Source organism: Bidens hawaiensis, unplaced genomic scaffold, assembly GCF_021521415.1.
Source record: "Bidens hawaiensis isolate Kalapana, Puna unplaced genomic scaffold, B.hawaiensis_p1.1 tig00037278_1, whole genome shotgun sequence".
In the NCBI taxonomy this organism is placed as follows: Eukaryota; Viridiplantae; Streptophyta; class Magnoliopsida; order Asterales; family Asteraceae; genus Bidens; species Bidens hawaiensis.
In genome coordinates this window covers 112,540-136,128 of record NW_027496514.1, presented here as the reverse complement: position 1 = coordinate 136,128, position 23,589 = coordinate 112,540, and the positions used below count along the sequence as shown (strand labels likewise).

At 33.6% G+C, this 23,589-nt stretch overlaps 4 protein-coding genes across 9 annotated transcripts; 1 reads left to right on the top strand and 3 right to left on the bottom strand.

Moving 5' to 3' along the window:
* The first annotated feature begins 2,017 nt into the window (after positions 1-2,017).
* Positions 2,018-3,513, top strand: LOC143589224 (enhancer of rudimentary homolog). Its single transcript, XM_077070055.1, has 4 exons — positions 2,018-2,109; positions 2,843-2,936; positions 3,061-3,181; positions 3,301-3,513. The coding sequence occupies exons 1-4, from the start codon at positions 2,107-2,109 to the stop codon at positions 3,389-3,391; spliced, it is 309 nt and encodes a 102-aa protein (XP_076926170.1). The 5' UTR covers positions 2,018-2,106; the 3' UTR covers positions 3,392-3,513.
* Positions 3,514-3,553: 40 nt separating this feature from the next.
* LOC143589223 (putative folate-biopterin transporter 6) lies at positions 3,554-6,420 on the bottom strand. The gene is made up of 4 exons (XM_077070054.1): positions 5,659-6,420; positions 5,469-5,573; positions 4,271-4,441; positions 3,554-4,156 (listed from the first exon to the last, which is right to left on the bottom strand). Exons 1-4 carry the CDS (start codon positions 6,283-6,285, stop codon positions 3,554-3,556), a joined length of 1,506 nt encoding a protein of 501 aa, XP_076926169.1. The 5' UTR covers positions 6,286-6,420.
* A 4,230-nt stretch (positions 6,421-10,650) lies between these two features.
* On the bottom strand, positions 10,651-14,715 carry LOC143589220 (E3 ubiquitin-protein ligase At1g12760-like). 6 transcript variants are annotated; one of them, XM_077070052.1, is made up of 5 exons: positions 14,568-14,707; positions 12,858-13,606; positions 12,659-12,784; positions 12,292-12,583; positions 10,651-11,525 (listed from the first exon to the last, which is right to left on the bottom strand). In XM_077070052.1, the coding sequence occupies exons 2-5, from the start codon at positions 13,415-13,417 to the stop codon at positions 11,340-11,342; spliced, it is 1,164 nt and encodes a 387-aa protein (XP_076926167.1). In that variant the 5' UTR covers positions 13,418-13,606; positions 14,568-14,707; the 3' UTR covers positions 10,651-11,339. The 6 variants fall into 6 exon arrangements, with proteins under 6 accessions (XP_076926167.1, XP_076926165.1, XP_076926163.1 ...); XM_077070050.1 differs by lacking the exon at positions 10,651-11,525 and having other exon boundaries at positions 11,998-12,583; positions 12,858-13,556; positions 14,550-14,715; XM_077070048.1 differs by lacking the exon at positions 10,651-11,525 and having other exon boundaries at positions 11,998-12,583; positions 14,550-14,714.
* A 1,078-nt stretch (positions 14,716-15,793) lies between these two features.
* LOC143589225 (cyclin-A2-1-like) lies at positions 15,794-18,817 on the bottom strand. The gene is made up of 11 exons (XM_077070057.1): positions 18,464-18,817; positions 18,075-18,360; positions 17,799-17,932; positions 17,414-17,506; positions 17,160-17,293; positions 17,005-17,080; positions 16,851-16,927; positions 16,683-16,716; positions 16,453-16,602; positions 16,234-16,365; positions 15,794-16,157 (listed from the first exon to the last, which is right to left on the bottom strand). The coding sequence occupies exons 1-11, from the start codon at positions 18,785-18,787 to the stop codon at positions 16,104-16,106; spliced, it is 1,494 nt and encodes a 497-aa protein (XP_076926172.1). The 5' UTR covers positions 18,788-18,817; the 3' UTR covers positions 15,794-16,103.
* Between the last annotated feature and the right edge of the window lie 4,772 nt (positions 18,818-23,589).

The window sequence follows — 23,589 nt, the reverse complement described above, 5'->3', positions numbered from 1 at the left end:
GCAGTGTAGGCAATACGAGTTATGTGTAGGTGAATATTATTTATATGTAGGTGAAAATATAATGAACTAGCAATCTATGTAGGTGAATACGAGTTATGTGTAGGTGAATATTAGTTATATGTTGGTGAAAACAAAAGAAACAAAATTTGTGTAGGTGAACATAAGTTGTGTTTGTAATACGAGTTACATTTTGATAAAAATAAAAATAACTAACAATTTGTATAATTATAAAAAGCTATATGTAGATTATTGTGTTACTTGTGTACGTGATCAATTAATTACAATTCACCTACATATACATTTATTTTCATATGTAGGTACGTAAAAGAAAATTCAAATAAATCTTATGAAACTATGAATGCAAATAATTTTCTCTCAATTATATTTCATTAAAATTATTCTAGATGATATTTTATGTAAAAGTCAATTTATCTTTTCTAAGGTTTGTAACTTTCTACAATATTTAATATGGAGATTTATAGAGGAGTAATTAGTGGAATTAATGTTTTAAACAACTAGAAGATAATCAATGGTTGAGATCGACTTCTCGCACTTCTCGCTATAATATCACTTCTCGCATGATCCATCTCCTGTATATTAAAAACTAAATAGTAGTTATCTCACCATAAATACTATTCATGGGATAAACCAATAAGGTTTAAACATGTATCCAAGGTAGTTATGTGAGTAATTGCAAGTCAATGAAATAGTGCATGCATTTAGAAACTTATTTTCATGATTTTATTATTTTTATTATTTTATTACTCAATGTTTATAACGAATATTTACTTAAATGTCTTGACATAGTAATATTCGATTCATTTTTCCAATTTATTCCTACCTATTTCGATGTAAATTTTATTCAAAACGAGTTACAGTAACACATGAACAAACTTTATTAACTTAATTTTCTATTAATGTTCTCATATTGACGCACATTTTTACATATATAAATGCTCGCTCCTAGCCCAGTGCGTGTGGACGTTTACTAGAACAAACTTTATAAACCTATATTTTATTAACACCCCAATTGCGACGTGCTAGTTTGCGTGTATCTATGCTCCCACCGCATTGTGTTGGATCATTTACTAGTTAATTATCTAATTACTAAGGCTAAAATACGCTATTAAAACTTTTTTCTACAACAAAGTGATCTTAAACCAATTTTTGTTATATAAACATTAAAAAATTTATAATTTTTCATGGGAGAAATATCGTAATTTATATGTGATTTTACTAGTGGGTATGTGAAGTGTTGTAGGTGTCGTTAATCACTAGTCGGTTAGTGTGGTATAGAGATGAGCTTAAAACAGTACGTGTATCCGTACTCGTACTTGTACTCATACCGAAAATCAATAAAAACATGTATCAATACTCGTACCAATTTTTCGGTATGGTACGGGTACATGTACTGGTACTTTGGTACGATATCCGTTTTTGTACCACTTTGGTTTTTCATTTCTAAATATTTGATGATCTTGAAATTGGTACCAGTACGAGTAATAAACAACCTGAATTAGTCTGGGGTATCAGTACTTGTACTGGTACGTGACGGACGGATACGAAATTAGTAAAAGTACCAAATTGGGCGTCGATTTAATGATAAGATGACTTTAAGTGATTTGTTTGTTTGCTCGAGTATTGGATGTTATATTATTTAATACTGAAGAAACGTTTTATACTTGTTCAATAATAACATGGTTGGAGAAATTATTTTATATATTAGATATAAAAAATCACAATTACACCCTACATATTCAAAACAGGTACAAAATATCAAACGTAGTCGTGCATGTACCCGATTATACATGTAACAAAATTCAACATAAACGAGTACCAATACCCGTACCGAATAGGTTAAATCGGTACGGTTCGTTAGCTTTAAATAATTATTTAAACAAAACCGAGGTAAAAGTGTAAGTACTTATATTGTAAATCTCACAAACCTGGGGGTGGTAAGGTAAATTTAAAAAAAACAAAAAAGGAACAAAAACAACTAGGAACAAACAAATTCTTATTTTCTTTCCTTTTAAAAGACGCCGAAAGAACAAGACTTCATTCATTCATTCATTCTTCACTCCCTGGTCAACTTTCGGTCAACCTCTAATGGTTAGTTAAATTATTTACATCCTATCTTTAGTTTCTTTCAATCTTCATCATCATACAAGAAAGAGTCTTGATATCAAATTCATGGTTGTTTTATTTTTATTGTTTTCTGGCCTTGTATTTTATCTTAGAGTTTATTTAGGTCACTTGAAAATTATTAGATAATAATAATAAGCTGATTCATTTTTATTTTTTACTTTGTATAGTTTGATATCTTATATAGAGTTAATAATGTTAGTTACGATGTTCATTATACACTAAGCCCAGAAATAGTAAACCTGATATTACTAAAAATAAAGTTTTGGATCCTAGGGGCCCGAAAGTTACTATGCACGACCTGCTGATGTAACCCTGTTCAGACTTCATAATTAGCTCGAAGCTCGGGCTCGCTCGAATAAAACTAGCTAAAAAAACATGATTTGAAACAACCTGAACTGAGTTGGCTCACTTTTGTAACCGAGCAAAACTCGTCCCAAGCTCGGTTCGGGTCATGGCTTGGCTCGTTTAACTTCAAAATCAAGGTCAAGCCTTGTCGTTTAATTTCGAGCTCGAGCTCGAACCCCAAATTAAGTGTTTGGCAAACTATGATCTGTAAATAATTAATTCAAATTAGTCATCGTTATTTTAGTTGAATTCATGATGAAACTGGTTTTTAAGGCTAATTATGTGAGCCGTAGATGACTGTATCACAAGCAGCAGAATAAGTTTCTGTATGTGTTGCTTAATTTGAATGCAGTCGAATAGGCACACTATTATACTTATGCAGCCGTCTCAAAACCGAGCAACAAGGACATTTATGGACTATGAGTCAATAAGCCAAGCAATGGACGGTATGTTTTGTACTTCATTTTCACCTATTAACAAAATTTAAGATATTTCCTTCTGTTTAATATCGAGAGTTCGAGTCATTGATGAAACATTTTATGTTATCTTGCATTCGGTTTGTATGTGCAGGTATATGTGCAATATACGAAAGGAAAATTAAGAATTTGAATCCCGTCATGAGAAACATAACCTATGACATCCAAGATCTCTATAATTACATTGATGGCCTTGCCGATATGAGTGCGTTGGTGTAAGTTTTTTTTCTTTCTGTCACCACCATCAAACACCTCTTGTCGGTTAACTTGTGTCGATTTTTGCCATATAAGTTTTATATACTTTTTAATCTAAAATAAATGTTCTCCCCTGCAGTTATGATCATTCTATTCAGGCATACCTTCCAAACGACCGAGAATGGATTCGAACCAAAATGTTTCAACACTTGAAGAAATTGGCTCGTTAATGTTAAGCAATCTTGCTCCCAGTTTCCTGGTTTGTTAATCTGAAATTCTGAATATGTGATCTAGAATTCTGACTATTATTAATTCCCGAATACGTGACTTTGAATGTGACTCGACTTTTATTCTGTTGTATACATAAAGTACATGGTTTCAAAACTATACAATTAAACTTCATGTCTATCCTTTAATGGCACTAATTGCAAACTATCACGGGTCGTTTCAAGATCTGTGCTTTTGCTTTCGGGCTGCAAGCTATCATTAGGATTTTGTACATCAAACCGAGTCGTGTTCGGGAGAAGGAAAATGAAACCCAGTGTAGCAAGTCTCAATAGATTCCTAATAAGAATGACCAGCCACAAGTTTCCAAAATCGGTTCTTGTGACGTGAAATACGTGTAAGATTACCGCACCGCCCCACTTGGAGGAAAGTGAACCGAAGCTATCGATGCTCATTAATAATGCAAAAAACGTGCCTTCGATCCCGATTGGGCATAAACTCGCGCTCAGTACAATCATAGGCATCCACCTTACTCGGGATACAACACGAGAAACGCATTCTTCCATGACTACAAATAGGTAATCAGGAAGCCCGAGAACGAGGTTCAACCGTAATATGAACATGAGGTCTAGAAACCCCGAGAGGCCATACACGAGTTGAGCAAAAAAGAGGAGTTTTCTAAACGGGTAGTCTTTAAGAAGCTTGTGGTAGATTAGGACTCCAACAATAGAGGCTAATGCTCCGATTGCGTGTACCATACCAACGAGTTCCTGTATATAAAAACTCAATTGGTCATTTTTGTTAGGGTGTGTATACGCTCTTATACAAGCATGATCTAGGTCATGTAGTTGTATATGACCTAGATGATATGAAAATAAAAGTACCTGTGAAAATGCGGGACCCGCTTTCGGGTCGGTGTACCAATAAAACTGGCCTTCATGGGTGCTAAAACTTAGAGCTATGGAAAGGTACATGTAAAGTGATGGCTTCCAGACTTGTGGGAACTGGATTGTCTCATACATGCCTTTTAGTGCTCCTCCCAGGTTAAATAGTGCCTGAGATAATTAAAAAATGAAAAGAAAAAAAAAACAAACATTTCTTATTAATATTTCTTATTAATATCTAATAGTCATTAATATATATTTCTCTAAAATTTATCAGTTGATATACAAGAATGTTTTTAATTAATGAAACAAGTAGCCTATGTTAATTGGATTAATGATATGTAATGATTAAATGGAAACTTTTAGAATTAATTACATGAATAGTAGGGGTGGCAATCTTGACTCATGGGTTGAATGAGTTGTATCAAAATGTATAAGATGGGTCAGAATGGGTCAAACTAAAAAAAGAAAGTGATTGAAACGGGTTGACATTTCTTGAGATTTTTTTTTATGGAACGAGAAAAACGGAGGAAAGTTTTTGGTATTTTTACTTTTTAAGTTTTTTATTTATATTTCGAGTTATAATTTTTTAATTATTTTTTTTGATTTTTTTGGTGAGGGGTTTTGAAATCTCAACCCATTTTGACCCATTTCAAAACAACTCACCAAAAAATTCAACAAAAATAATTAAAAAATTATAACTCGATCAAAAACTTAAAAAGTAAAAAACACCAAAAAGTTTCCTCCGTTTTTCTCGTTCCATAACAAAAAAAAAACGGGTCAACCCGTTTTGACCCGTTTCAATCATTTTTTTTAGTTTGACCCATTCTGACACATCTTATACATTTTGATACAACTCATCCAACCCATGGGTCAAGATTGCCATAATGAATAGTCAATGATATGATATTGTGGCTTTGGTCTATATGTTACATTTTTGGTTCCTACAATCTGCTATAATTAACCCATTGAGTGGACTAGTCATTAAGTTTATCAAATAGTTGGTAACGTTTTCCCATAAATACCATAACAGAAAAGAGATGCTATAGGACACCACTGACACACTATCCACACGCCACTAACTATGCGCATGGGACAGGCGAGCCAAAACATTTCATTGGGACCCTATGAGTTGGTGTTCGCCAAAATCATGTCATATGGCCCGAATGGTAACTTTTAGTTGATTGAAGAAACTAACCTGTTTTTTCTTGGCAGATAAGTCATCAGATGCTTTCTTTTCATAGATCACAAATCCTAAAAGTATTTGTGATGCTGCTGGAATTGCCAAAATTCCCAAAGCAAGCTTTATTTACATAATACCATAAAAACAATTTTGTCACTATTTTTATAAAAACCAGAATAAGTTAATGTTATAGCAACAAACCAACCTGAGGGCCAAGATGATCAACAAAGAACCCGCTGGTGGCATACCCGACAAGCGCCCCAGCCGACGAGCACACCCCACACAAACTCTGCATATCCGGAGCCAGTTCCTTCAACTCGATACTATTCCTTGCAATGCAAGCATCAATAGTAACATCCACCATCGCCATCCCAGCCGCAAGAGCTATCAAACACCACAACGCCGCCGCCACTCCCAACTTCACCCCACCCTCAGCCACCAGAGCCGCAGCCACCACCCCCACGAAACCCGCCACAATAAAATATGGACGTCTTCGATAGCCCATTATCGGAAACACATCGGTCATGATCCCCCAAACTGGCTTCATGACCCATGGGATAGAGTATAGGCCAATAAACACTTGCACCTTTGAAGGTTGTATTTTTTGGACATCTTTCCAATAGTAATCGGTAACGACTTTGAAGAAGGATCCTGAGAAGCCCTGGCCGAGGCCGTAGACGAGGAATATGCCGAGGATGAACGACGGGTTGAGTTGGGTTGATAGCATCTTTAGCCATTGGAATGGTTGGAGTATGAATGATGTTATTGTGTTGGGTTGTTTTGAGGTGGCTGGAGAATATGGTATGAGGTTTTGGGTCTCAAAGTTAGACATGTTGAGATCTGATTCTCTTGCAAATAGATATGTTGACTAATTGGGAAGTGTTCAAAGATCACAGTTGAAAGATAAGCTATTCAATGTGATTTTTTATTGTTAAATTTCAAATCATTCGTGTTTTTTAAGACTTAATTCAAGAATCAAGACAAATACTTGTGGTCCCAGGCTTCATATACAGATTGGGACATTTTTTAAGAATTTTCTTTTGGTTAGTGTTCGTGAACAAGTTTAATTCTAAACAAACGAACATGAACAAGGTTCGGTTCATTTCAATTCGTTTATAACCCTACCCTCAATTCTTTTATCATACGAATCGAATATTGAGCTCGGGTCAGCTCATTACTCTTAATATAATATTTTTTTTAATTTTTTTAACACACACATACATTATTTTTATCTTTTTTGAGCGGCTATAATATAAAACAAGCCTAGCAAAAGCTATAGGCAAAGAAAAACAAAAAATTATATGACAAGAAGTTGATTTTTTATCCACTCGGTTCAATAGCTAACACTACGTTTTCTATCTATGTTTGTTATCTACACAAATGAATGTGTAAGAATATAATCGAAGATAAGATTTCTAACAGTGCCATCTTCGAGAATCGTTTAACATTTTGTGGGACTTAAGTAAAAGAGTTTTAAGTTGTTTTAAACAATTCAATTTTTAAATGGCTTACTTGGTTATGATTTGGGTTTTGCAAAAAATTTTGTTTATAAAAATAAACTTAAATCAGTTAAGTAATTGGATTTAAATGTTAAAATACATATTTTTTTTCATTTCATATAAGTATATAATTTTTTTTTTATTTTCGGGCCTAGCAGAGTGTTGGGTCAGTGTCGGTCGACCATTTTGCCCTCCTTGAGAGTTAGCATTGATCTCTAGTACTAACTTCACTTGTAAAAACTGTTTTACTCTGTGCATGCCAAATGGACCATCACGCGGAAATAATGATTTCATGAATCACGGTTCCTCTTCTTGCCCGTGTTACGGTAAATAGTCAATTCAGATATCCGGAACTAACAAAACCTGTAACGAAGGCATGTCAGGCGACTTTCCAATGGCGATCCACACTCTGCTCACGATGCACACACAGATTATACACATAGGGAATAGTTTCAACCAACACCATGTTTAATTTGAAAACTCGTGAAAACCATTTTTCATAATTACATGTAATTTTGCAAACCACATATATTTTATCTATTATGGTAAAGATTAATAGCATAAAAAAGGAATGAAATAAATAAAGTTAAAAAAAGTGTTTAAAAGTGGTTTTCACGAGTTTTCAAGTATGATACTGGTTTTTATTTGAACAATTCCCATATGTGTTGTTATCCCCTTGAATTTTTTTTACTAATTTCCATCTCGCCATGAAGTGCGTGGAAATCACGCCATGAAGTGGGTACATGACAATAAATCTCAAGTAAGACCATATGTTCAAAGTTTCTGACGATCTCCAATGACTCATAATCGAACTAACTGAACGTTTGGACCAAAACTTTTATCTAAATCTTGTACTTGAAATATATATATTTTTAAATGCACTTAAACCTCCTTCAGTATCTAAAACAAGTTGAGCGTGTAGGACCGAGTTAGGTTTCCTTATTTTGTCAACATTTTTCTATTATACTACATATGATATCATTAAATACATAACTATAGTATATATATATTGTTAGCCAAACCCAAAATTTGAATCCATTCAGTATCATCCATCTTTGTTAGACGAGACCAACGATTTCACTAATGGAGTCACATTATCAAAAGCGAAAAAGTGTGTTTCTCTTTGTTAATACTGAATTTAAACAACGATATAGAAAGATTAATTTAAAATATCGTTATTGTTTAAGAGTGTTAATAATGGATCTTAAACTATAAAGATTGAAAGATTCAGATTATCGTCATGAGTGTTTGTTTTAAGGATATTAAAATGAAGTAATGACTATGAAAAGTATAAGAACAATTAGGTGGATGTTAAAAGATCAAGAAAAGATGTCATAGGCGGAAAAAAGTCATATTCGGCTCTCAAAGTGCTAGAGATGATAAAGCAATTGGATTACCTTCGGATTAAAAATAGGTCTTTTAAGTCTCTTATGTGAAAAGATTGGTGTAACATTTTGTTTTAGGCGTTTATTGTTACTTTGGCATCTAGCGTCCTGCTAGTTATGCTGGTTTCTTTTAATGAAAGTCGTCGTTCAAAACAAACAAAAAAAAATTGGCTTAAAAAATCCATTAAAAAACGTGACACAAGAAAGAATAAATCAATTACTTTGAATTTGATGTCACATTTACTTACTTTGAGAAAACGATTTGTTTTGATTTTCCATTAGTTTATATATGCGTGGTATTCCTTATTTAACCATCCTTATAACTTATTGGCACATGTCATAAGTTACAAAAGTGCAACTTATGACTTATTCCCCTCACAACTTTCAACTTTGTCAAACACCCATTTAGGAAAGTTCCGGTTTTCTAATTTCAGGTTACTTTTAGTTTAAACAAAAAAGCAGTAAACTTCAGTTTGAGTTTCGTTGGAAAAATTGAGCAATTATCTACACGTTGCATTTAATCTTTTTCCAGTAAAAGTGGTGGTTCCGTATTCTTTTTCTTGATCGAATGATTGGCATCCAATCTCCTACTTACGGTTTAGGAAAGTGATTGCTAAAACTAAGCCGGGTTTAAACTAGGGCCGTCCAAACCGCTCGCCGCTTGAACTCGCTCGCCGTTCGCTCGGAAATTGCTCGAAAAATGCTCGCTCTTTTTTACGCTCGATTGAAAACGAGCCGCTCTGCTCGGTTCGGTTTGTAAACGAGCAAAGGTCTGCTCGGTTCGGTTCGGCTCGAATATTTTTAATTTATTTTATATATAATTATATATGAACAAATATATAAATATATAGATAAAACACATAAATATAAGCTTACAATTATTTTTACCCCTTTAAATTTTTCATATTACGTCAATTTTATAGTTTTATTTGTTCAATTCATGTTTTTAGTAGGGATGGCAATGAGTCGGGTTTGGGACGGGTTTAGGTATTCCCAAACCCATACCCGATTATTAAAACCCATACCAAACCCGTCCCAAACCCGTCGGGTTTTTAACGGGTAATTACCCGTTGAGTTTCGGGTTTTCCCATCGGGTTTAGGGTTTCCTATCGGGATTTGATAAAATACCCGTCGGGTATACCCGGCTCAAAACCTGCCGGGTTTTGACAAAATATAACTAATTTATTATAAAGATAGTTACCATAAAGATAAGATATCTCAAATGACTGACAAAAACAAGTTTCGACAAATAATATATTTGGAATATAGTATATATATATAATTTAATAAGCTATATTGGGTACATCGGATATAGAATCGGGTAAATGGATTTATGTTATCGGGGTAAGCGGGTCGGGTAAGCGGGTATATTATAAATCCCAAACCCGTCTCAAACCCTAATGGGTCGGGTATTACCCATCCCATTTATGTCGGGTTTCGGGTTTTCCCATCGGGTTTGGGTTTCATTGTCATCCCTAGTTTTTAGATACTAGAAGTTTGTTTAAATGATCATTATATCTCACTTCAAACTTATATTTTAATAAAAAATTACAATATATTACACGTTTGTCTATAAACTACTAATTTATTTATAAAATATATTATTTACAACCTTCAAATTTGTTTTTATTTGAAAATTTTAAAGTGAAAAAGAAATAAATAATGCTCGAAATCGCTCGACGTTCGTTCGAAAAATGCTTGATTCGATTTTGGCTCGTTTCGGTTTTCGCTCGGTTCGAATTTCAGCCGTCCGGTTCGGTTCGGTTGTAAACGAGCCAAGCAACGAGCAAGCCTTCGCTCGGTTCGGCTCGGCTCGTGAACAGCCCTAGTTTAAACCATTTGTAATAGTAGACAATTCGCTTATGATACAAGCCAATGCATACATGAGTACCTGAGGCTACTGTAATGGGCTAATGGCATCACTACTTCATTTAAGGTGATAAACACCACCCCAGACCGGTGGGGCGTTTGGGCGCATAGTTGGGCAAACAACAAGCGTCAAGCCGTAGGCAAGGGTGTTTGTAAAATTAATTTCCTTGACCAATCATATGCATACAACTCACACACTCTTTATTTTATTTTTCTTAATTTAAAATTTCATACGAAGCCATTACACACCTAAATGAATATTGTTAATGAACTGTCTAGTCCTAGAAAATGATGCACAAAAGGAATCTTCATAACGGACTACAACACAGCTTCCAGACCTTAATATACAGGGGTTCAACGTGCATGGTCTTTTACATATAGCTTGTATGTTAGCGCGTTAGCGGTAAATTGTTGTGCATGGTTGGTTTATCGCTATATCTGGTGGAGTGGTGGGTTAACAATATTATTGGAAGAATAAAGATGATCACTTCTTGAATTAATAAGTATGCGCATCACGTCTATATTTCCGCATATTGGTTGTAAAATACATAAATACAAAATATGCAGGTTGTAAAATACATAAATACGGTGTATGCAGGTTGTAAAATACATAAATACGATATATGCATCACAGCCATAAATTGCAAAAATACAATTTATGTTGAGCAAGATGCACAAATCATGTGCATCACAATGCACAATTATATAGTTTCACATTATAGCTATACGTTTTAGTTTAACACATTAGGTTGATAAATCAGTATCTCACACACACAATACTCTGCTGTGGATCAAAAACTCGAAGAATGACTGCAGTTTTTTCATATTTTATGTTTACAACATGTCAAAGTATTATGAAAGTTTTTAAAAATTATTGCATATAGTTTTTATAAAATTAACCCAACCCACATAAAATGCAAATAAAACTGTAGATTTGAAATGCAAGATCATGATACATCCTACCAGAAGCAATAAACTAGTCATTAGTGTTTAGGGTTGTATTCAACAATTCATTATGAAACAAGTCAACAGCAATCTTTAAACCGTCATACCATATGTATATTAACAGATTTGATTATATATGTAATATAAAAGCCGTGAACGAAACTAACCTAGTAAACCAGCCACTCATATTATGGTTGCACCGTTGATCCTGTTAATGGACTCAAAATGGCCTCCCCGACTTCAGCCTTACAGAGTGGGCAGGAAGCATTGATCTTTAGCCACTTATCCACACAATCCTTGTGAAAGAAGTGAGTGCAAGGTAGCTCCCTTAGTTCATCATTGTTGGCATACTTTGCCAAACAAATGCAACATACCTATGGAATAAATATCAGTGAAAACACTTTTCTCCCAATATTATTACCTTTTATAAATAATTGCCTTTGTCAAACATGAAAATAATAGTATAGCCTTCATTATAATAATTATTAAAAGTATACTATGGCATTTTTCAGAAAGGGATAAATTACAATGGAAAAATGTTCGACTTATTTGACCCCTTGCTAATTAAGCCAACTTTTTTGGATTTTATCTATTTGACCTGTTTGAGATAAAACATAACCCAAAACTACTCATTGAAAGCATAAATGCTAGAAATTAGAACTGTCGAAACCGACCAAACTGCCAACACTGAAGAAAGTTGGCCCGCTTGGCCAGTTTAAAATATGCAGGGTCTGGTTCACGGTTCATTTTAATAGTTTATCGGTTTACATTTTGGAAGTTGGTACCGGCTGTTTTAATATTTATTATTATTTTTCTCATTGTAGGACCATAAGTTATGTATATACATATAACATATTATATTCATAAACAACCCTTATCATTTTTTATTATCTAATACAAAATTACGCTTTCGATAAAATGATTTTTGTCTAAAACAACTAACTGCCAGAACCAAATCATAAAACCGTGAGAACCAGCTGGTTCGACCAACCCAACCAACCTAGCAGTTTGGTTTAAATTTACCAAAACCGTAGTTAGTGATTCGGCCCAAAATTTCCGCCAAAACCGGTCAAACCAAACCGTGACCATAGTAGAAATAAGCGAGAAATAAACAAAAAAAGGATTGACTGTTTGTCTTACAGCATCTTCTCCAGACACAACCCGTTCTTTTTCTGTTCCTGCAGCCACGACCCCATCTTCATTAGCACCCGCGTGACTTTCTTTATTATGTCCATGTTTACGTTTTTTAATTTTAAATTTATACGTAGGCAGAGAATTTATAGATTCAGTAGTGGCCCCTCGATTTTGTGACAAGTCCTCCCTGAACCCCAGAACTGAAATTATACAAGGAAGACAGCAGCAGATTGTGGCACATAATATGAATGGCATCGCATACCCAATACAGCTGAACGTAAGAAACACTAAACATAGCCTGTCAAAGATGACAAAAAAACGTCAAAGACAATAGAATGGATGAGGTGGCGGATAACATGGCGTTGACTTGTACCTGTACAGGTTGGGAGCATCAGCAGCAGAAGAATGACCTCCAAATATCCACACGTTCCCAACAACAAACCACACTGCAAAGAAACAATCCAAACCCATTTTGAAGTATTCAACAAGTACTTTAAGTCTGCAACAATAAAAACATGTTTGTTATCAGACATGTGCATATTTAGTAAAACAAGAATTAACATGTTACATACCTTGCACTCAGTAAACCCGCTATAGGTCTAGTGGTACCAGTGGTGTTGTGAGTGTTAACTACTGAAGTGGTTGTGTTTGAAGATGGAGTTAAAGAAGTGGCTATTGCAGAAAGGCTGCCAGAAGGAGGTCGAACAGGATCTTGATCTGATGATTGATTTCTAAAATAAAAGCGCCACATCAGCAACGGGAGAGTTGCAACACATCCAGAAGCATAACCAATGACCCATGTGAATAATGGGGCGTGAGGATGTTCATGTCTTGATAAGGATAAAACAACAATTGCTGCTATTATTTGACTAACTGTTATAACTAACTCTATAGATATCCAATAACCAGAATTCAACGGGCTTCTGCGCCTTCGAAGTGTGTTCCCTCTTCTAGAAAATGGTGTTCTTTCAGTTGTTCCATTTGTAGTCAAAAAAGGAAGTTGAAAAATAGGATTATTGATACTAGTGGAAGGTGTATCTTCATTTTGCTGTGAGTTTGACTCGGTGACCGGTCTATCTTGTGTTATATCAATCACATGCCCAACACGTCCAACAGTCTGTGGTCTATCCATTACTAGTGGTGGTTTGTATGTTTGTTTGGACTTCGGAATGTTGCCCTAATAGTGAAGTAGTGAACCCATGAGATAGAAATAGCAAAGAATGTGTTCAATACAATCAAATGGCACACTTTTGTTTTATGCTGTAACTCAACTGCAAAATTCAAAAAACCAACATATGATGAGAATATTGTGAAGTTCAGCCTGCCAAGATGAAAAACACATATCATGAAAAGTAAATTCACTTATAAAGGTGGAAGTTCAAGTTCTAAGTACTTTAATAAGCCATGACTAATAACAGTCCTCTTAATTAACCAATTTAATAGCTTAAATAGAGTACTCAGTACTGATAACTAGGCCTGTAAACGAACCAAACGAACACAAATGGGGGAATGTGACATGTTTGTGTTCGTTCATTTAATGTTAACCGAACATGAACACGAGCATATAACAAGTTGCTTCTTTTTTTGTCTAACTCACTTCCTTTTTTGTTTGTTTCGTTCATTAAGAAAATGAGCATGTTCGTGTTCGTTCATGGTCCTTCGTTTAAATCTTAAACAAACAGTTCTCGAACGTAAACGAGCACAAACGAACAAAAACAAATAAACATGAACTAACATAATAAAACAAGCAAATAAATATAATATAAACGAGGCCCTTTTATGTTTAAATTTACATAAAAAATAACTACTTACGTACTTATTAAAATTTAAACGAACGTTCATAAACGAGCATAATCGAAAGTTCATGAACATAAATGAACGACAAAACGTGTGCGCGTTCATTTAATCGAACAAACAAAGAAAACTAGTTTATGTTCATACGCTTATTACATAAACGAACTTCCCGCCAAACAGTTCAAGAGCGTTCGGTTCATTTGCAATCAAACATATCCCTACTTATCCACTAAGCCATAACTCAACAAATAACATAACAGAATCAATATCTTGTAAATGCACCAAAACATAAACCCTAATTTACCAATCATTCAACATACACACCATCTGTTCAAAAGCCAAAGCCCTATGAAATATGAACAATCCTCTAGACCTTTTAAACTTCCTAATAACACGTATACAGATCTTTCAACAAAACACCTAATTATTTGACAGTTAATCAATACAACAGTGAGTAATCAATTACAAACCCTAGCAGAGTAACATACAGCTGATTTAGTCGCAAGAACGAGTCACCGGTGAGTACAGTGAAGAATCGGATGAATATTGTGAAGATAATCGATCGATTGGTTTACGAACACAGAAAGAAGGAAACGGAGTAATAATTTTTTTACTGTTGTATATCGGGAGATAGATATAGATACAGGTAGTGTGTAAGTATTATAGTGTAATGTTTGACTTTTCTATTTTGCTTTGCTTGGTGACTGCGACTTTGGATATTCTTTTGTGTTGTGCGCCCATGTTATCATCAACTTACGTTATCTTTTTATATTGTTATTATTATAAAATCTTCAACTTACAATATGAAATTATCATAATTCATAGCTCTTTATGTTTTTATTGTTGTATTACAAGATGAAAAAAATATATATTTAAAAATTTGTAGTCATGACTCTTACAAAAAAAAATATAATAATAAATAAATGATGAAATCCCTTGATTGAAGGAGCAACAGTCATAAAGTTAGTCACACTTAACTGTTAGAAGTATCAAATAAGAAATGATGGAAGCTGATCCTTGTATATTTTTATTTTATTTTCAAACAGTGTTATTTTAAAAAGTATTTATTGAAAACGGGTGTGGTGATCATAGTTGAAACATGTCAATGTACAAAAGAATAAAATATCATATTCACACTATTTGTTTCACGGGGCTGGAAGCGGTGGCGTTTGGTAGTGGAGATGGCCACAACGATCAAAATGGTAGCGACAATATAAGAACCGACTATCCGAAAACTCGCGAAGCTCAACGATACCCTATTAGTAATAGATCCAGTAAATCGAACATATTTTGTGATTAAATATCAATAAGTTATGATAGACATACAAGACTTCTTGCCATTTGTTAGAGGATCAGATCAGGTGCTGGTTTATTTGAACCATGTTGGCCCATATATGACAGCATATGTCACATGAACAAATAGATTTTGTGATTAAAAACTCTTATCACTATTCTCTCTTTATTGAATAATAAAGACATAAAGTTATAAACCAATTACATGGACTTAAACCATCTTTTTACCTCTTTAGCATACTATGACTCAAACTTCTAAACTTAGAACTTCAAACAACTGATAAGCATACAATTAAATCAGACAATTTAACCAATAAATATTAACATAACTAATAAACTAAACCTATCTTATAAACTTCGTACAGTTTTCACATATGAACTACTTAGGAATTAGGATTAACTTCCGATAAACTCATTCTAAAATTAGTAATTTGAGTAGCAAGCAGACGTAACACAAATGTAACCGATTTTCTTAACAATGGGTCCCAGGTGTACTCTCCAGGATATATAAGGTACATAAAATGTCTTACAGGTGTGACATTATGGAAACAACGTACAAAGTACCAGAATCTGGTTACAACAGGTGGTTAATTACCACTTACAGCATGGAGCCATAAAAATGAATGTCGCAAGAAGATCCCCGCAAATAATTAATCTCAGAAAATGAATGTGGCAAGAAGATCCAGCAAATAATTAATCTCATTGTTCTCCAAACATCAGCAACATAAACATTACAACAGCGGTTTCACAGGCTTCTGAGAGACTAATGTTGCAACACCTTTGTACTGTCAAAATTAAATAATGATTATTAGACCACAACATAGTCCAACTAGTAATTTAAAAGGGTATTTAGTCATTTACCTTTTGTTGCTTGTACTTTCGGCGTATAGCATGGAGAGGGCTGGCACTGTTAAGTTGCAGATCTTGGAGAGCCAGAACTGTAGCTTTTAGCTCCGGTGCCTTGTAATTAGTATAATATTCTAACGTAGCATTCTGCAAGAAATTGAAGGTCAATTATGATATAATGACCTTGACAATACACACACACACACACATATATATATATATTTAAATGCTGACCCATGGATCTTCATCTTGGTCAAGTGTCCATTTGGCTAAGTATACAGACGACGCAGCAATGAGCGATGGTAGGAACTTTATAAAACTGTACTCGGTTTGAGTTAGCTCTGCTATATAATTTGCCAGGAATTCCAATTCTATAACTGGAGCCTGCAATTTATGATTTTATTCCATTATTCAATTTCTTAGTTTCATTTGTTGCAAATGATTCCTAAATATATAGTCATTACCTTGTAAGAACTTTGTGCTGCTAAAAGGAATCTCCTGAAAATGAAACTGAATAATTTAGCATCTATGACAACCCAAAACCAGATCATTTTCGTGTCATGTCAGGAATCACCACCCTAGATGTGGGACCCATTTAAAGTATAAAATATGATATAGATGAAGATTACAACCTCAAGAACTTTTTGATAGTTGGAACAGAAAGTTGAAAGCTCAATACATCCAGTATTTGATGCTCCATATCCAACACCTGCTAGGTTTATATTTAGTTATTAAAATATAGTTTGTTTATGTTATGATGCTAAGTAGAATATGTGCTTAATATACCTCTGCTCTTGTGTAGGTACCGTCAGTGATGAAACAGAATTCTTGAACGCGTGGTGCACAAATTTCTTCATACTTCCTTAAAACATATAAAGACAATTTATAAAACTTTCGAGAAGTTTTATGTATCTTAATAGGGTTAAAAGAAGAGAACTCACGAGGCAATAAGCATGCAGGTTATACCGACCAATTGGAGTCTTCGTTTTCCAATGCATTTCTTGGATAGATAAATATCGGTTAGAGCAACGGTTAGGTAAAATGTTTCTGAAGCTAAGCCATATTCTTCACAGACCTACATATAGAGTTCAAACTTTAGTAATTATAAGGTTATATGCATATTAAAAACTTTAAGGCAATATAATGGTAAGACACAAATGATAATATCAACATTTGATTGTTTTCAAGAACTAACCTCCACAAGCCAATCTATAAGAATGCTTCGCATTTGTTGTGTGATTTCTTGCTGCACGGTTTTCATATAATCAGTCGAATGCCTCCACTTAAGCTGTAGGTGAAACAGGTACTTCATATAGTAAGTAAAAAAAGAAAAGAAGAGAAAAACAAATACGCACACGAGTGAACATAAACGAAAGAGCTGCTATACAGATAGAACCTTATTTCATCTAATAAGTGTTAAGTGTGTAACCAAAATTATTGATCAAGTAAACCGATTTATTATGATCAAGAAATGGCACACTTTAATAAATGTTTGGTTGGTTTTTTGAGAACACAAAAAATTATAGGGAAAGGAGGTATTAACCAATAAATGGATGTCAACAGCTATTCAGATTTCAGACCTCAGTGGCGCGTAAATTGGCATATATTTCTGCAGCATATAAGCTGCATCTTTGAGGACCTGTGTGCTTAGAATCAATGTCAACAATGGACTCATCATTTGAGGCTTCTACTTCACTAGTGATGGCGTGTTCTCCTGCATGATAAAACAATAAGATAATGCTTGAAGAAGTTAATAACATGTAAAAGGGAAAAAAGCAGCATGCTTCTAGGTTTGTACGGTGAAAGCTAAATAAAAACCAATTTGGCAAGAATCAAATTAAAACAAATAATCTGACCTTTCTGTGATGAGCTTCCAGGTCTGGAATGTTTGTTGGATATCCTATTAGCAAGATTCAAATCTTGCATTCTACCAATACTTGAATTTTTGTATACATGTAACTGGATTGCTTTATCAATTTCTGGCTTTAGCTGTGAATTTGTTTCACAAATTTCACTTATAGCCTGGTTGGTTATGCTTTCTGCTGCCTCTGCATTTCCCTTCTGAACTGGAGGACCCACCAACATAGATTGTGCCACCATGTCATTCTTCTTAACAGCACATCGTTTGACCCGCTTGCTAATCTGACAACAAGCAACATCAACAAAAAGTAAATAAAATGTGTATTTTAATTAACAAATATAGAAAACATATCAGATCGTTCTGAAAGGTGCTACAAATATGTACCTGTACTTTATTTCCATTAGGAGCTTTTATGCTGGACTCATCAAATGAGTTATTAGTGATGTCACTAAGAACAGCCCTTCTCTTAGCTTGACCAATAGGAGCAACAACATTAGCAGACTTGACATCTGATAATGTTCTTTTGGTTTTGGGTTGAAGGGCCTGCTTGTGATCCTGTTTCACAACAGGATGTAACGGCGGCAAACCACCTGATGCGCCCAATGTTTTTGCACGTGCTCTAGTAACTCGTCCAGTTGGCCCTTGGATGTTAGCAGCAGGTACATTTTCTATGTTCATGTCTCTTTGCCTTGAAGAAGATCGGTGCATGATGTTAGATCAACTTGCTTTACATGAATGCTGCAGCTAAATTGTTTACATTGAAGTTAGCAACTATTTACATTAATGTGTACGTTTAAACATACTAATGTACGAAAGAACAGTGACCCACATTTTACCATCTTATTCTAGTATTAGTATTAGAAACAGGTCATATCAATTATCAACACATCCAGAAATAACAGCTAAGACATGATCAACACAGTATACACGAAATAAAAATCATCAGCGAACCTATTGACTTATAAGTTGTGACAATCCATAAACATATTAATAGCATACAAACAAAGATGCATTAAAAAAATTTACTATTCTCATATCAACTTGCTTCACCAACAGTATAAAGAAAATCAGAATTACGAATAATTGATATCGAATTCCTGTAATTCATAATTTGTTAGTACATAACTCATGAAAACCGAAACAGAATCTATAATGTATCATCACATAACTCTTCTATATGTATATAAAACTTGTATATATGCTAACACATAAAGCTTGTATATATTACTAAATGAAGATTATATAATCTACATAAGGTGGATCTCAAGATCAAAACGAATCAAGACGCCTCAAATTTTCAATCAGAACTATCCAAATACAAAAAGAACCAGCTCACAAACACACTACATTGATTATATGAATTAAGACTAGTGTTCAAAGAGTATTTAAATAATGAATTAATATTTAATACTAGTGTTGAAAGAGTATTTATTTAAATAATTGAATAAAGTACAAAACAAAACAGAAGAGCAACAAAATATAAATATTTAAGGAGCGTCTGTACTCTGCTATTACTGTCAATTGATTCAACCAAAAAGTCAAAGACAGAGGTTAGTTAGTCAAAGCAGCTAATTAGTTAATTAGGTTTATTATTATTCATCTAACAAAATTGAATTAGCTGCACAGAAAGCATAAGCAATTAGATCTTATTTAGAAGCCTTAGATCAACGGCAACGACGTAACGTGAATCAAAAGTGAAAACCTAAGTCAATCGATAAAAATACAAATTATCACAGATCTACGAGCTGATTAATGTTACACACAATGCCGATTCAATAACCGAGTCAATTCGTAAATGTGTAATAACAAAATATGCATTTTGAAGGTGAAAGTAAGTGTGCGCGTGTAATTTTGAGCTCACAGTGATAGAGGTCGATGAGATTAACAATGGCGTCTGGATAGAAGCTAGGGCTCCATTGTTATATTATATAGATTGAAAGAGAAAGAGAGCGTGTGTGTGAGAGAGACAGATGATATATAGAATAGAGTGAGTCAGTGAGTAGTAGAGGAGCGGGATAGAGGCAACACAGTTCAAATTTCTAATATTTCTTATTTCCACTTTTCTTTCTTTTTTTAGTGTATTCATACTCTGCTAACAAACATACTATATTCATTGACTAGCTTTAGAGCCCGTGTAACATACGGAATGATCAAAATAATTAAGTTACAAACAAAACAATACATAATTTATATGTAAAAATGTATTGCATCTATACATGTATCATTATACATAAACTGATTTTATTTATATCATAAAATGATTTTTTCAAAAAAAAAAAACTTAATAAAAAAAATAATGCACCTGCAATAACATACCTAAGAACACTTAATCTATTGAAAATTTATTTTTAGTGTCATATATGTATAATTGAAAGAAATTTGGTTACAAACCAATTTCGGAGAACACTTCTCACATAATAATATTTTTGAGCTACACTATGAAAAAGATTTTGATAAGTTTGAGGGGTTTCTCGACTTTGCCAATTGACAAAAAAAGTAACAGGTTAACCCGTTCAATTTTGTGAATGTTTTGCTTCACTTGAGCATAATTTTGTACGACATATTTCACAAACAACATTCTGATCACTATTCAAGAAAAAGTCAATGCTGACACAAATGTTTCTAATTTGATAAAAGTTAGAAGCGCTGATAGGTCTAGAGGTGACATGTTGGAAGTGTTTGTCATTTTTTCTTAAATTTTAATAGTCATGGGAAAAATACTCAATGTGCAAAATCCTAGATCTTTTGACTATTTCCAAAAATGTCATTAAAACTAAATTCGAAACCCATCACAATTAAAATTCTAATTTTCATTTGTTTTACAATTTCAAGTCAAAACTTTGAACCCGTAACAAGTTTAACGATAAATCTATTTGCACTCTCAAATTTTTAAAAATTTTCAGATTATCCCCATTTTACCCATAACAAATGTGAGCTAAATGTAGTTAACTTGTACCAAAACGATCAATTTACCAACTTTTAACCCGTAACATCAAATTTAAGTTTCACAAAAAAACCCTAAGCAATCCTTGATAAAAAAAACCTAAGAAACTAAATATGATAAACTTTATTATATTTTAAAGTGATTCGTATATACTATCATTACAATTTAACACATATTTTATTATATTTGAAAGTGATTGGTATATACTATCTTTACAATTTAACACATATTTGTATAGTTTACTAAATTAACCGAAAAATAAATAGATAAATTTAAATCATATATTTATAATTTATAAATTTATATGACAATGTACAAAAAACCAATAGATGAATGAATTTATTTTTGAAAAATGGATCAACTTTTAAGCATATATTTATAATTTAATGATTAAAAAAATTACTTCGTAAATTGAAAGCATATTAGAATTTTTTAATTTTTTTATTTATAATCTTCAACAATAAACATAGTATAATATGTTAATAATAACATTTAAAATTACATTCTTTTCAATATTTAACAAACACAGTTTGTTGTTGATTTTGGTTTTCACCAAGTATGTTGTAAAATATATTCTATCGATGTATAGAAGTATAACATGTAAATGTTTTTTTTAATAAAAGTGTATAGATATAATATAAATATAATTTAAAGAAAACTAAATAATTTAATCATGTTATAGATATAATATAAATTAAGTGTAAAAGGAAAGTGAATAATTATTGATATATGACATATATATTGGTTTTGGAGGGAAAAAATTGTGAGGATTAACCACAAACTGACACATGTCACAATTATTTTACTTTATTAGAATAGGTAGATATCATCAATTTTTTCTAACGGCGTTTGAAACCACTCTTGATATCCGGGTAAGGTCTTCTGAAACGAGAAGCAATTGTTTATATTGATTTTCACGTTTCAAGTCTGACTCGTTAAAGAGGAAACCCACTATTACAAAAAGAATCACATTGAGTCTGGTTTCGAATTTGAGAAAGATACTATTAGCCTATTAGCATATTTATTTATAATCCTTTGTCCAAAGCAATGAAGAGATAGACAGTGACATAACCCACCGCATACAAGCTGGTTGGTGTAGGTGGAAAGCAGCCACTGGGGTTTTGTGCGACAAGCGGTTCCCATCTAAATTAAAGGGGAAATTTTATAGAGTCGCAGTTAGGCCGGCAATGTTGTATGGAACAGACTGTTGGGCCATCAAGAAGACACAGGCGCGCAAGATGGAGGTAGCAGAGATGAGGATGCTGAGGTGGATGTGCGGACACACTAGATTAGATAGGATTAGAAATGAGATCTTTAGGGAAAGGTTAGGAATAGTTAGCATATCAGAGAAAATAAAGGAAGGGAGATGAGATGGTTTGGGCATGTGAAGAGGAGACTGACAACAACGCCAGTTAGAGTAGTGGAAACCTTCATTGTGGAAGGAAAGAGGAGTAGAGGCAGACCTAAATTGACTTGGGATGAGAGAATTAGACATGACTTGACAGAGTTGAACCCTTTGAGGACATGGTCCAGGATAGAGATTCATGGAGACGTAGGATTAACGTTAGCGACTTCTAGAGGAAGGTACCTAGTTAGCTTAGCTTTGTATTTAGGGTCTAGTTGGCTAGCCCAACTCCTTGTTGTTTATGTATATATTTTGTTTGATGCTGCTTTTTGCTTCTTATGCCCTAGTCTTAGTATGTTATAGATTCCTTGCTATTTGGTAGTTTGCTATCTATATATTGCTAAGTGTCTTTGCTTGTAGGGTGTATGTTTACTCTGTTTACCTGTATGTAGCTTTATGAGCCGGCGGTCTCTCTGGAAGCAACCTCTCTATTCTCACAGATAGAGGAAAGACTTGCCTACATCCCACCCTCCCCTGAACCTACCGATAGCGTGCTATGCGATGGGATATACATGGCTTAATTGATTGATTGATTGATTTATAATCCTTTTTTTTACTTATAATACTTATTTTTTTTTTAAGTACATGATGTGCTTTTAAAGTATGTCCCTTTTAAATTATTCAAGATACATGAGTGCATGTATAGGTGGTTTATGAAAGTATTTAGGAGTAGGGGTGAAAACGAGTCGAGCCCGAGCTCGATCAAGCTTGGCCCGTTTAGCTTACTAGAGCTCGAGTTCGGCTCGTTTCGAACTTTATTTCTAATGCTCGAGCTCGGCTCTTGAGTAGTTTTTCAATCTCGAGGTTGGCTCGTTACTATTTATTAAATTTTTTTATATATTTTAAAATTATTTTTTATTTTTATATTTTTTTTCAATTAAAAATAATATATAATATGATTATTTAGTTATTTTTCTTAATTTATTAATTATTATATACATATATATATATACATACATGTAAATATATATGTATATATATTATAAAAATTATACATATGACAGGTTTGTTTTGGCTCGCAAACCGGCTCGAGCTCGATAAATGAAGCTCGGGCTCCTTTATTAAACGAGCTTACTTTTAGGCCCTATCTCGTTTAAGCTCGGCTCGATCGAGCTTTTTCACGAGCCAATCACGAGTATCTCTGCTTGTTTGCACTCATAT

Coding starts and splice junctions, on each gene's coding strand:
- LOC143589224 (XM_077070055.1), top strand. Junction 2,937..3,060: donor AATAAGCCAAGCAATGGACG/GTATGTTTTGTA, acceptor TTGTATGTGCAG/GTATATGTGCAATATACGAA. Junction 3,182..3,300: donor GCCGATATGAGTGCGTTGGT/GTAAGTTTTTTT, acceptor TCTCCCCTGCAG/TTATGATCATTCTATTCAGG.
- LOC143589223 (XM_077070054.1), bottom strand. CDS start 6,285: ATGTCTAACTTTGAGACCCAAAACCTCATACCATATTCTCCAGCCACC. Junction 4,442..5,468: donor TATCTGCCAAGAAAAAACAG/GTTAGTTTCTTC, acceptor TAATTATCTCAG/GCACTATTTAACCTGGGAGG. Junction 4,157..4,270: donor CGGGTCCCGCATTTTCACAG/GTACTTTTATTT, acceptor TTTTATATACAG/GAACTCGTTGGTATGGTACA.
- LOC143589220 (XM_077070050.1), bottom strand. CDS start 13,417: ATGGATAGACCACAGACTGTTGGACGTGTTGGGCATGTGATTGATATA. Junction 12,785..12,857: donor GCGGGTTTACTGAGTGCAAG/GTATGTAACATG, acceptor TTATTGTTGCAG/ACTTAAAGTACTTGTTGAAT. Junction 12,584..12,658: donor GATGCTCCCAACCTGTACAG/GTACAAGTCAAC, acceptor CATCTTTGACAG/GCTATGTTTAGTGTTTCTTA.
- LOC143589225 (XM_077070057.1), bottom strand. CDS start 18,787: ATGCACCGATCTTCTTCAAGGCAAAGAGACATGAACATAGAAAATGTA. Junction 18,361..18,463: donor CTAATGGAAATAAAGTACAG/GTACATATTTGT, acceptor GCTTGTTGTCAG/ATTAGCAAGCGGGTCAAACG. Junction 16,928..17,004: donor GTACCTACACAAGAGCAGAG/GTATATTAAGCA, acceptor TAAACCTAGCAG/GTGTTGGATATGGAGCATCA.